At 45.0% G+C, this 13,586-nt stretch overlaps 1 protein-coding gene across 7 annotated transcripts in view; it reads left to right on the top strand.

Moving 5' to 3' along the window:
* The window catches only part of NFATC2 (nuclear factor of activated T cells 2), a 104,585-nt gene that overhangs the window by 31,066 nt on the left and 59,933 nt on the right, over window positions 1-13,586 (top strand). For all 7 annotated transcript variants that reach the window (XM_080404233.1, XM_080404235.1, XM_080404234.1 and 4 more), the window contains exons 4-5: window positions 8,153-8,355; window positions 10,386-10,558. In XM_080404233.1, coding sequence (XP_080260359.1) covers window positions 8,153-8,355; window positions 10,386-10,558 — 376 coding nt within the window. The remainder of the gene's footprint in view (window positions 1-8,152; window positions 8,356-10,385; window positions 10,559-13,586) is intronic.

Genomic DNA, 13,586 nt, shown 5'->3' with positions numbered 1-13,586 from the left:
GTCTTGCTTCTTTTTCTTCTTTTTTTTATTTCTCTTTCTTTTTTTTTTTTCTTTTTTCCAAAAGATGCTTTTCAGCCAAGATCCTTTCCAAAATCTTGCTGACATTCAGTCAAAGAGCCAGTGCCTGAGCAAAGGCCATGGTATGCTTCCTGGACCCTAAACCCGCCTCACAGGAGGCACAGCACTAAGCCCTGGCAGAGGGCTTAGCTCTGGGGATTTGGTTCAGTGCAGTCAAATCAATCAGCTCAGGCTGGAGTGAGTAACTCCAAGATGCTTTTGCTACTACTGCTGTCCCAGCTTGCCCCTTGTCTGCGTGGTTGCTCTCAAGCTTTGTGCCACATCTCGGCTGCACAGCGTGATGCACCTGAAGCATCGCTGCCTCACCTGCCCGCCGGGAGGGGTGAAGTGACTGTGGCAGAGGAAGCTGCGAGGTTTGGGGATAAGAAAGCAGCTCTGCTTGCCACCCTCCGTTCTGCTCCAGCTGGGCTGAGGCTGGATTCCACAGTGCTTCCAACGGCTGGCAGGGGATTGGCTCTGGTAACTGGTGGCAAAGCCCCATGTCGAGAAACTCCCCCAGTGCAATGCTGTCAAAATCAGCAAATCTGCACCCTCTGATCTACTTGTGGCAGAGTTTTGTCATGCTGGGGGAACTTTAAGTCTTTCACCGTGAGTGTGCATGGAAGCTCTCTAATTACACAGCTGTTTTTCTTAGTAGGAGACAATTCATTTTTTCACCCAGCTGTGAAAACGCGATCTCTAAATCCCCATATCTGTGCATGTGTGGTAGTCAGATGCATAGTGCCTCTTCTTTTAAACTTTCGGCTGAGATAGTCAAAGCATCTTGAAAACAGGATCAGCTCTTCATAGGCGCGGGGAAACTGAGGCACAGAGAGGAAGCAACTTGCTTATGTTGCAGTGTAAGGTTAGTGTCAGGACAGCCAGGAACAAAATCCCCAACTGCTTTCTCCCAAGAGCTGCTGCCTGCATCCCAGACCTGTATGTTAACCCTGTGTGAAAGCAGAAATCCCAGTTAGACACTGGGAGTCTGGTTGTCGTTTACTGTAAGGAGCAGCAGAGCAAATGAGATTCAGTCCTTGGAATTTTGACAAAATTGTCACCAAAATAAGAAACACTTTAAACTGGGTAGAATAAAACCTCATCATTTAACAGAATCAGATGTTCAAAGGATTATCTTTGGAGGCCTTTTTAGACTGCTCTGGTAAGGAGCAAAAAGAACCAGGGCAGAGATTTCCTTCTGGTTTGCGTTCTTTTGCTATGTCCCAAGTACATTAAATTGAACAAAAACATGTGACAGGATTCAACATTGTTGCTCAGTGTCAGCTCTAACCGAAGCAGGCAGGCAAGCTGCTACATGAGCCGGTGTCTGGCTGAGGTCTTTGTCTTTATTATTGACAGCTATTGATATGCAACTCTCCCAGAGACAGCACAGTAAAATTTTCCATCTTGGTAGGAGTATTGTTGAGTAAAGACCTCCCCCAAACCCCCTTGAAATTGTTGCAGTCAAAAGGTATCAATGATGACAATTAATGATCAAAACCCAAGACACAAAGCTGCTTGCACCAGGAAGGGAGCTGAACAGGCGTGACAGAAATGCTGTGCCAAGCTGGGGCTATTCCGACAAGCACATCTTCCTCTTGTCCGCTGCCGAGTGTCTGGGAGCGCCTGCTGGCACGCGAAACAGCCTCGGGAATGATGAAGAGTCCGAGCAGGGGAATAGTTTGTGGTGTCAAAAGCTTTGAGACACGGCTTCAAGTCTGCAGCCTCTTGCAGTTTGCAGAGGAAGGTGGGCGTTGGGTGAGCTGGGGCTCCTTCCTAGGGCAGCTGGTGCCGTGACCACGTGCCGCTCCTGGTGAACCTTTCAGTGCTTTCTTATCTCCTTGTGTACAGCAGGAAAAGGGAAGCAGTAGGAGGAAGTGATTTCTCACGCGGCTTTGTATTTGCTTCTAATTAAACGTTGCTAGTCGAGCTGTGTTTTCCCACTTTTCATTACCGGCTGGGGACGGTCTATCTGAATCACCCCAGTGCTGTTTTCAAAGCTGACCACACACATGCACATCCTGGTCGGAGGGAAGCTGGAGTGACTTCCATGGGGAGATAGCAAGTAATATGCAGCAGTTAATGGACTAAGCCTCATGTTACAGTGAGCTGAAACAAGCAAAAGAGCTGATTACTTTCAAGCAAATAAAATCACCAAGACTAGTGAATTCATTCTGCAATTTTATACTTTCCTTCTGGCAGTAGCTTGCGTTGTCTAGACAGGAAGATGTGTGCAATCAGCTTTAAAGATGCAGCTTTATACATCCCATGGGAGAAAGACCTAAATACCTGACAAGCAAAGCTCTGTTGGGATGAATGGGAAACAAATTACTCCCTTCTACTCTAAGGCAATTGGTGTCTGTATTGCGCAGGTTCTTGCTGCAGCTCTTCAAAGGTGCCCATAAGATTTGCAGATGCTCCTGCTTTTGTCTTGTAAAGCCCATCGCTGTCTGCCTGCAGACTTTCAGATGTGCAATACCCAAACCAGAAATCCCCAAGAAAATTTAGCTCTGAAACCTGTCCATTAAAAAGGCAAAGGCAGAAGCTTGCGATACTAGTGAAAACCAAGGTGCTGTGGCCAGCAAGCAGTCCTACCGCACGTTTGTGCCATTTGCAGAAGGAGGCTGGCAACCCCTGCAGCAAGGCAGCGCGCAGGGGGACGGGGACCTTGGGTTTCTCACTGCGCTTTGGCTGCTTGTCCCTTATGAGACCCAGCAAATCCCTGCACTGATCTGCGCCGGCTTCCCCATTTAAGAATAAAAAAGTTGTCTTTCTTACCTCCTGTGACTTCTCTTTCCTCTTGCTAATAATGCCATTCTATATAAAATATAACAATATTTAAACTCAAGTATGTCTAAGATTCAGAGATTTAAATTCTGGAGGTTTCACTAAATTCCCTCCGCATATACGTATGGTGTATCTAGAGCTGACTGCCTACAGAATCTTGAAGGAACTACCTTCCTTTCTGAGTCTGTTGTCAGTTTATCACTTGTTTACCGGACAGCATAAGTAAGCAGTGTTGCAGGCTTCGCTTGTGCAAAGAGATTCGCTGTTCATGCAGCACAGCAAAGGTGAACCTGTGGTCTTAAATCCCCACAGCCAGTGGCAATGCCAGCTGTGCTGATGCAGGGTTCGGTTCATCTGAACACTGGGGTAGGCACTGCTTTAGATGTGAGTTTTAAACTCTGGCCTGAAGTGCTTGTGTGTTTGGAGCTGGACTCTCCGTTTGTAAGAATACCTGAGTTTTAAAATAGTGCAGGAAAAACCCCCGTGTTGTTTAATGTGGCTAATGCATGGTCTTGATGGCTGCAGTTGCTGGTACCATCACAGGAATTGTGTTCAGGTGGGTGACTGGGCGGCCAATGCACAGAAGCTAAAGGTACATCTGCTCATTTTTTTTGCATGCAGAATTACATACGTGCCTTCCTGAAAATGGCACTTAAATACCCCCCTCTTCCAAACTTGACTGGTATTGATCCATGGATGGAGTGCAGAATGAATGAGTTTTATTTGTGCAGAGGTGAGCCAATGATTTTAATCATGCCACACATTTCCATTTTGTTTAGAAACCCAATCGTAGCAGCAAACCAAACAAGAAAAGTCTCCTTGTTTTCTGAATGATGTTATTTGTTTATCTGCCAAAGTGCTTTGCATTTCTTCAGGTCACAGACCAGCCCATGTCTGGCTATGTTAATATTATAAGAGTTATGCAAAAGCAAAGTTTTAGAAAAATCTTTCGGCTGAAAGAAATAGGATCTTAAAATCCCAAAATAGAGTACGGAAAGGTACACATCATGTCTGGCTTCTCTTTCCCCTTGTGGCAAATGTGACTCAAAGGAGTTGGTTTTTTTCCAGCTCGATCTGTATACAGTTTGGGGGAGTTTTATTGTGAATAGGTCACCTTATAATACACAAAAATATTTCCTCCCAGAGTTCTGTATTCATAAATCTTTCTTGATTCTCACTCTCTTGAAACCGAAATCCAGATGATTTCGTTTTCTTCATGGAAAGAGGAGTGAAAAAGAGTAAAGGAACACCTTGGCACGGGGCTGGTCCTCTGTTCTCATTGCTGCTGAAACTGCCATTGCGGGGTTTGTACCCCCCAGCCCGGGGCAGCTGCAGGGTGAGCCGCTGCCCCCCTTCCCTGAGATGAGCAGAAGAATAGACCTGAAAAACTGAGACTTCGGAGTGGCTTGGTTGTCGCTAAAGGAGGAAAAAATGCATTTCAAAGTTGTTATTATTTAAAAAATGTTTTACATCTTCACTTCTCTGTAGGGTTCTTTAAGGGCTATTTCTACTCCTTTGCTCTGCCAAAGGAAAGATCAGCATTGTAGTTAAATACTAAAGCAGCCACCTAGCATAGTGGAGGTGAGTGTTTATTGAGAGTAACAGTCACTCATAGTTCAGTTTTAAGGAGAGACACATATCTGAAACGTAGCTTTAATGTGTGCTTTCATTCTAGCTCACAATGAATTTTTCTATATAAAAATGCAGCACAAAATATTAACTTGTTTCTATCCCTGCAAAGTAGGGTTAGCATCACTGTTCTTGTTACAGGTAAACAGAGAGGTTATATGACATGACCAAAGCTACGTAGTAAGTTTTTGGCAGAGCTGATTGTAAAATGCTGATGTTAAAGCTCCTGGAGCATTTCTTTGGGCTGTCATCTTCATTTTTTGTTCCTAAGTCATTCTGATGTGTTGTTAGCAAGCAAAAGGTTGATGGAAATTCTTGTGGTAAATGACCACCTATATTATCCATTAAAACATAATCAGTTAACTCAAGAAAAGGACACACACCTTCAGATGGGGATACGTGACTCTTTTACATGTATTTTTCTCTTTGTATTTGTGTTTCATAACGCTATTTTGATTTTACAGTGATGTCATCCTAAAGCATTGCCATAATGCCATAAATTACCAAATAATTATGTTACTTTCTTCCCCTGATCAGACAATTAATTTAAAATCTGGTCCTGTGGAGGACCAGAAGGCTTTTTACTGTGATTTGTACCCCCTTGTCCAGCAGATGATACAAACATTGCCATACGAGCACACAATTTCTCTCTTCAAGTATGTATACATTTATACAGACACACAGCCACAGACATACATATTATTAGAAGACCATGAATAGTTTTGCCTTGGGAACTCATTCTGTACATGAGCAAACACCACTTAAAATTACTTTTAAAGGTGGCCAGTATTAAAAACTGTGTATGTAGCTGGTTCTGTTGTAGCTGCTACTGACTGTGCTCACTGGGGGCAAATTTTCTTTTGTAATTTATTATCTGTTTTCCTCCGTTCCAGTCTCCCACCTGTAACTCTGGGATTTTGTTCTGCCAAGACACAGAGGGTAGAGCAAAAGCTTCTTTGTTGTCACTGTAGTAACTGTTCCAGTCCAAAGGATCCTCTTGTCATCTTAGCTGGATCCATGAAGAATTACTCAAATTACTCTGTCAGACATGACAATAAACATGCTCAGTATTTAAAAACGACTCTTCTTCTCTCTCTCCCCTTGTAAAGACAAGATGGCTTTTCATTGAAGGCCAGGAAATCTTGGAGTTTGAAAGTACCATACCTAGGATGGGTTTCAGTATGGCTCCCAGAGGACCTGGGCTTAATGGTCCTCCATGGATAAACGGGGGGCGATTCCTACATTCGTGCCTGTTCCCGGCAGATCTATCATTTTGACCTCTGTTGCCTTTAATCTTCTATACACTCTATACATTTCGAAAACTCCCCTTGGCTGCCATCGTATTTATCACATTCTTGGCAACACGGCTTCTCCAATACCAACCCTTGCGCTTGGAGTCCAGCTCCGCTCCTCCTCCACCTCGCTCCCAGAGCCAACTGGCATGTTTGCACAGAGCCTCGTACCCTGTTTTTCCTCCTCACAATCTCCCAAAGCGCTTGTGCGAGTGAGTTATCGTAGGTGTCTGAGCTGCAGCTGGGCTGGATTCTGTAATTCTTTCTTGCACAACCCATACTTATAGCCTGTTGACTTCAATGGAGCTATTCATGTGAGTGGAGGCTGCAAATTCGGGCCCTTGGGTTGTAAGGTCTCTGGGGCATAGACCCTGTCTTTGTATGCCTCGCAAATATGTGCTAGATGAGTAATGATAGCTCAGAAGAGTGAGTGTCGCTTTACATTTGCCATACTGAAGGAAGGTTGCCAGGATTGCATTGATGCTGCATGTGGTCCCCTTCCAGGGGGGAATTAATCCTTCTACGCAGAGATACCTCCTGCTGACTGGTGAAAAGAAAAAAGAAAAAACCCACCAGTTTGGCCATGAATACTATTAACTTAATCTTCCTTTTCTCTGATCTTCCAGTACTATTTGCTTTGTATGGCTTCATCAAGGTTTTGAATGTGGACAGAGTAATTGAAAACAAATTTAGCATGTCTCAGACCATAAAGTTCCCTTTCAGCTGGATCATTGGCAATGCGGTAGATAAATGTCTGGTTTTCATTTTTGGTTATGTGAGAAATTTAGGATGGTTTGATTTGTAATTTTGCATGTTAATAAAGAAGGAGAAATTTCCTCGTCGCCTGGCCTATGGAGGCACTCTGGCTTTCTTGCTTCTCTTGCAGCAAATGCTGTTTATAAACATGTTATTTAGGGCAGAAGAGTGTGTTTATGTCCCTGAACCCTAAAGGCCCCAGTCTCTACGTGTAACTAAGACCTCCTTGTACCGTACAGACAGACCAAACCCCACATCTACCTGTACGGATAGTATTTTAATGCAGTGCAAGAGGAATGGCTGAAAGTGAACCAAGAGCTGAGGGAAGGATGAGTTTTAAAGAGCAGCGACTCAACGCCGGTTGAAATCACATAAGTGATTTCAAGAGGCCAAGAACATATTTCTGTTTACAACTATTCAAGAATTCTGCAGACAGGGAGATTTGTCAGGTGAAGATGTAGATACTAAAAGGGAACATCCCCCCTGGGGGAGGAGGCTGATGGGCAGAAAATGCAATGTTGTGAGTATCTAAGAAGTTGATGCTGGTGTTTGGCGCTGGATTTGGGAAGTTTGGAAATAGGTTTTGATAACTGGGTAGAAAATGAGAGATGAGAGGGCAAAGAGAAGAGCAGAGCTTTGACGATGAAGGCAGGCACCTTATGTCTGGTATGAGGGAGACGGGGAAGCTGGAGAGATGTGAAGCTCAGGGTGATGTCAGCAAAGTGAGAGGTTGGAAGGACAGTCCTTCCAGCTGGATTTGAAATGGATGTGAGCTGGGGCAAGATTGCGTGTGCCAAGGCCAGAGAGGGGGATGTGGCAGGGATCGTTAATTTCTGAAATGTTCATACATCATTTAACATTTCAGTTCTCAAAATTGCAGACACATTTGCTAGATACTTCCTGTTTAGGGGGGGAAATACTTTTTAACTGCAGATGAAGTAGGAATCACAAGCTGAGCTGAGGCAAAGTCATTCTACTGAATGTTAGGCTGGAGAGAAACGAGGGTTTCCAAGTTGGATGTCACGTAGGGACTGATTTAAAGCCCCTCTGTCAATGGGCATCTTCCATTAGCGTTGCTAAGGTCTGCAGAAGGTGCATATGGGAGTACCACGTATATACCAAATGCAAGTAAGAGACTTTCTTCTGTCCTTACTGTGTTTGCTGCTGCCCAAGGCTGCTGGTGTGGCGAGTCAATGCAGCTTACCAGCTTTATCCACCGCACAGAGAAAAATCTTTTGAACCTCATTTAGGAAACAGTCACTGCAAATTAAACAAGTGTACTCAGAAATTTATCTTTTGAGGGGTTTTATCAATCTGTTTTGACAACCAACAATTTCTGGTAACGGAGAGCTTGTCTGGAATTTTTTCTTCTTAATATATTCTTTTTTCTTCTTGATATATTTAGTATTATCATCATTAATTAAATCCTTTCCATTGTCTTCTTTCCCTATGTATCACGGACTCCAGCAAATACTCTTAAGAGGATGTCTGTCTCTGAGAGTGGGAAAGAGTCTGTACTACATATACCTTTATGAATATCTATATCTCCATATCTGTATATCTACTTGGTTTCCTGACATGAAGGCATTTCAAGCTCTGTGTTCGATAACAGATTTTTAATGTCTTGCCAGCTTCACGGTTACATGGAGAACAAACCCTTGGGTCTTCAGATCTTCATTGGGACAGCAGACGAACGGATACTTAAACCTCATGCTTTCTATCAAGTCCATCGCATTACAGGAAAAACTGTCACCACCACCAGCTATGAAAAAATCATTGGCAACACCAAAGTTTTAGAGATTCCATTGGAACCCAAAAACAACATGAAAGCAACGTAAGCATATTTCTTTTTATTAGCAAAATTGAGGAGGATTAAATTGGCATATGAAGTTCCTTCTTTTTGGAAAGGAGTCATTTAAATGAATAATGATGCCTGTTCTGGAGGGACTCCCCTTTCCAAAGCATCAGGAAGATATATGAGTGTAAGACCCGTTTTACAAAAGCATGAGCAGCAGTTGCAAGCACCTGGGTTAAATGCTTAAAGAGTTACCATTTATCAGGTGACCATGCAGGCATTTTTGCTCTTTACCCCAATTGCGGTGACTATATTGTAATCATCTGTCATCTTCAAAGTCAGAATGGGTTTGTAGGGCACTAAGCAAAACAAGACTCATATCTCAAGTCCTTATGCTGCAGGGACACAGTGAGAAGCAAGGAGCAGTAGACAATGGAGGAAAGGTGTACGATTCATTTTATAGCATTTACTGGAATAGAAAACATCTCTTCTGAGCTCAGCCAAGTGCTCTGGCCATGGAATTGCGCTCTCTTGTTGTAATAGGTTAACAGAAAAGCAAGCACAGGCACATCTTTTCTATATTACCTCTTCCAGTTTTATGGAGGCAGAGGGATGAAGTGGGCACCAGTCTGAAGCTTCAGGCTTGAATGTGTGCCAGGCAGCATGAGAGTGATTGCTCTGCAGAGGGAAGAGCTGTATCTCCATCCTTCAGAGGATACTGACAAAATTGGCAGAGCAGCTATGTTTTTAAGCCCCTCTATTTCATCGCAAATTCTACATTCTTTCTTTATATCTTTTTTCAGAAAACGTACCTCATTCCTAACAAGTAACGCTGGAGTAATAAACCCCTGCACACAGGCAATGGCAAGAAACAGTGTGGGTGTAGGAAGGAAACAGTTTGGGGTTTATGTCTCCCAAAATGTGATTTTAATTCATATCAAAAGAAGAAAAATGAGTGTCTTTAAAACGGGTATCAAAATGGATTGGCAGTGCCTGTTTAATAACAGTGCTCACTGCACCCTCCAAGGACTATTGCTGAGCTGAAGATCTCGGATTCTATAAATATTAATTGGCACATTCTCTTAATGTAGACAGGCGTGTTTGCTAGGTCATGCTGGACTCTTAGGAAGTTAACCTGCACTTGCACCAGTATTCAGTTGCAATGCTGGTTTGAGCAACCTTAAACATTTCGTTGCTGCTCAGCCCCATTCTGCTCCCTACATGCTCCCTTTGTGCAGGGACGTGGTGAATGGGAGCTTAGAACCATTTTCTGCTCTTCCAGGCTATTGCCTTGGCTGGGAACAACATCCCAGGGCTTTGGAGGATGACATGGTGACCTGGGCCAGGGCTGGAGAGCCCAGTTCTGGCAGTAGCACCTAGTTTGTCCAAAAGTAGGAGAGAACGGTTTGGTTCCTGCTTCAGAGATGAATTCAGTGCTTGCATTACAAACCGTGGGGAAAACATGCCTGGGTGGTGCACGCAATTAGCTGGTTCAACTGCTGTGATTCTCCATGGAGCTGAACTAATTTGCCCACGTGCAGGCAATAGCTGCTGTGCAGTCTCGGTGCTGAGCTGTTGGTAGAGCGGGCGGTGGAGGCTTTAACGGTCCCCAGCTCACCGAGGGCTGCGGCACCGGCTCAGCTGGTTGCCTGCCCTGTGTGCCCTCCTTGTGCTGAATCATTTTCCCTTCCCCACTGTGCACACTCGTGCTTAGCACTGGAGGGGAATAAGACTCGGGGTTATGAAGTTTAGAGATGATGTTTGTCTTCTGCTGTTGCCAGAGTTAAGGCCACCCCTAGCCCTTGGCTGGGACATGCCTGGGACATGCTGAGCCACTGGGCCCAGACTCTTTGGGGAGGGATCCAACAGTGTCCCTCACTCGCCACGTCCGGGATTTCTTCCCCTGTAACTGCTGAAATGGCCGTATCTAGATCCTACACAGAACAAGTATTTGGCAGTGCTTTTAACCCGGAGGTTGAAGCAAAACAGCTTAATCCTCTTGACTGTCACCTATTTCCAAGCTGTTTGAGAGCAGGAATGTTAAGCTAAACGGCGTGTGTGTTTGGCAGCATTGACTGTGCGGGGATTTTGAAGCTGAGGAATGCAGACATCGAGCTGCGCAAGGGAGAGACAGACATCGGCCGGAAGAACACCCGCGTCCGGCTTGTTTTCCGCGTGCACATCCCCGAGTCCAATGGCAGGATCATTTCTCTGCAAGCAGCATCAAACCCCATCGAATGCTGTAAGTATCCCTTGAGATTTACTCCTTCTCCATCTCTTGCAACAACGATCATCTTGTGCCTCTGCTCCAGGTTAGCACTGAGGGGAAAAACCCCAAACCTGCTCAGCTTGGCAAACGCAAGGAGCCAGTGTCTCTGTCTGTGCCACCGTTTGAGTGACCTGTGGCTCTCACCTGTGTGCACTCCCTCTCCTGACACAAGCTTGGGTGGCAGGTGGCTCTTTGCAGTGCTTAGCGTTTGTGAAGACAGTGAGGGACTTCTGGGCTTTGGCGAATTTGTTTATTAGCGTGTTGCTGCTGGAGCCCTCTGGCTAGCAGGTCATTTCTGGGAGCAGGGAGCCGGCGTGGATGTGTGTGTAGGGGTGTGTACACGTTCTCCCCGTTTGTGCCCGAGTGTGCACGCTGCCTGCCTTCCTGCGAGTGGTTTTATTTTGAGTGGAGGCACAACCAGAATTTCTCCACAAGTTGGCAGGTGTTTGGATGTTTTGAATTCAACTATGGGCCAGATCCTAGCGCTGTGGCCGGTCCTGCCTGCTGAAGGAGTGACTGCAGTCCTCTGATTTGAGCTGTGCTAGGAGAACAACTGAAATGGGGAAACATGTTTGATTTTGAGGCTCAGGCGCATCCTGGTTATTGTTTTTTCTAGATGTCAGTGCAAAGAGGTGTACAACTCAGGCTGCAGCTGAAGCAGGGAAAGGCTGGGTTGCTCTGGTATTCCCCTGAGGGCCAGAAGAAAACTTGCGTTTTTGGTTTCTGAGGGGCAAATCCTATAAGCTTGTAAGCTGAGAAACCTGCACCTCCCACTCATTTTAACGTACTGAATCCTGAGAAAGTGAGGCCTCCGACAAGGTGCCTCCCCCCCCCTTTCCCGTGTCACAGTCATTTCTGGAAGGGCTCCACCCACTTTGCTGGTTCGTGTGCATCCTGTGATGCTTTTTGTTGGTAAATGGTGCCTTTTCAGCGGTTTGGGGATTTCACAAATACATAATGAACAGTTTTTCTCTCCCTTTGCTGAATGACTCACCTCATTAGCAGAACCTGTCTTGCCATAAATCGTGTGAAGAAAGTCATTGAAAAGTTTCTCATGTGTGAGTTTTGTTTATGGGGATGCAGGCTTTACTTAAATAACAACTGGGTAGAAGAAGAGAGAGGAGTCAACTTTGGATGGGAAATCAAGAGAAACTGGCTAGTTGAATTATTGATGGCAGCTTTTTAAAAAACAGTAGGAATGAATAAACAAGGCAAGGCTAAGGAGAGGATGATGGATGTGTGTGATCTCCTGGCAATGTTTATGAGAAGATACCAACTGTCAGAGCATTTTAGCAACGGAGTGAGGTCTCCTGGCACTGTGATGGGGAAGGGAGAATAGTGGGAGTAGCCACCACCTTTCTCCGTAGGAAACAGTTACGATCCTTTGTGGGACCAGATGGCTGAAACAATAGTGGCCTCCACCCCAAACCTGTCCCTGCCAAAACAAAGGCCCATTTGCTAAAGGAAGCGTTCAGTAAATTGCAGCTTCTGTGGATAGGAAGGGAATTGTGGCAAAGGATCACCTGGCTTCTCCCTCAGTTTATTTTTTGAGTGGAAACGGTCCATTCGTGCCTACAATGGGGAACTACTCGGGTGGGGAAACTCCAGGTGTAACTCCTACGTCACTGTGCAGCAAAACAGCATGAGTCCCGAGCAGAGAATGGATGGTCCCTGGGTCGTGCAGGGAACCCTGCAGATCACACCCCACTTGCTCAAATTCTCCCACAGGAAAAGCAAATATGAGTTAGCCAGGCATTTCTAAGACCCTTCCGCAATTGCACACTGTATTTGTGCCCATCACCAAAGAGAAGAGCGTTCAAGCAGAAATCCAGTCACGGTTTCCAGAGTAAGATCACATTTTTCTGAATTGTATGTGCACACCTGAGTTGCCTGTGCAATGACTGCTGTTCGCAATGGCTTGTTTGAGATGTCTAGGCATTTATTCTGAGATAGGTTTGCTTTGTTGAGTCTTAGGGGCATAAAAAAGCCAAGAGTGGAGATAGCAGTGTAAATGGTTTATTTTTATGTTTTTTATCATTAAAATATGAAAATATTGGCTGCACAGCAGATAGCAAAGCTCCTACAAGAAAAGAATTATTTGTTCCCCAAGGAAAAAAAACGTTTTGTTTTTGGAATACTGGATATACTGGCAGTTTGCAGAGACATGTTAAGGACTGTGCTTTTCTGAACTCGTGGAAGCAGCGTATAAAGTGATCTGGAGTAATAAGCCTCTTCCTTTTGCATAGTTAGCAACGTTTTTGCATTTCAGTAGTACTTCCTGATCTCAGCCCAGTTCTGGGAAGATGGTTAAAAACATCAGTTGATTCAGCCAGCATTAGTAATGCAGGCGAAATCACGCTGGAGATGGTAATCTCAGTGTCTCCCAATGTGCATATGTTGCAGAGCTCACAGTCCCGGGTAAGCTCAGGTGCCCTGCCAAGAAGGGGCACACTGCGGCTTTTCTCTTTGTGTCCCACCTCTCACCTTCACATGCTGCTGGGATTCTCTCTTTTTTTTTTGATCCTTTGTTCACTTTTCGGTTTTTTTTGACGTGGGCACCTGGGAACCCTTATCCTCAGGGTCTCTCCTGTCTGGTAGCTGTTAGTAATATCCCACCGGGAAAGCCTTAGTAAGTAGCAGCTCTAAGATAACTGTCCATTTCCCTACCAGTGGGGTTCCCCTGAGAGCACTGTTGCTACCAACAGAATATCTGAGCACTCTCCTCAGCAGACGCTGATCCTGGCTGAAAACTCCCACCGGTGTCAGCAGATCATTAGCTGCAATGAAGCAAGAACTGTGAAGTATCTGCTTTTCACGGGGCGATTTTGTTCCACCTCATCTGTGTCACATTCGGCACTTGACAGGTTTTAGGAGGGGATTTCACAGGTTCAAAGCATCATCCGGAGCAAGTTCCTCCCCAGGCAGCTGTGTGGGAGGACCAAGGAGGTGGTATGTTGTTAAATGATCAGTTATGCTTAAAATCGACCTCATATCCAGACAA

Source organism: Falco punctatus (genome assembly GCF_963210335.1).
Source record: "Falco punctatus genome assembly, chromosome: 10".
NCBI lineage: Eukaryota > Metazoa > Chordata > Aves > Falconiformes > Falconidae > Falco > Falco punctatus.
The sequence above is the reverse complement of the archived record's forward strand: the minus strand, read 5'-3'. Positions and strand labels throughout refer to the sequence as shown.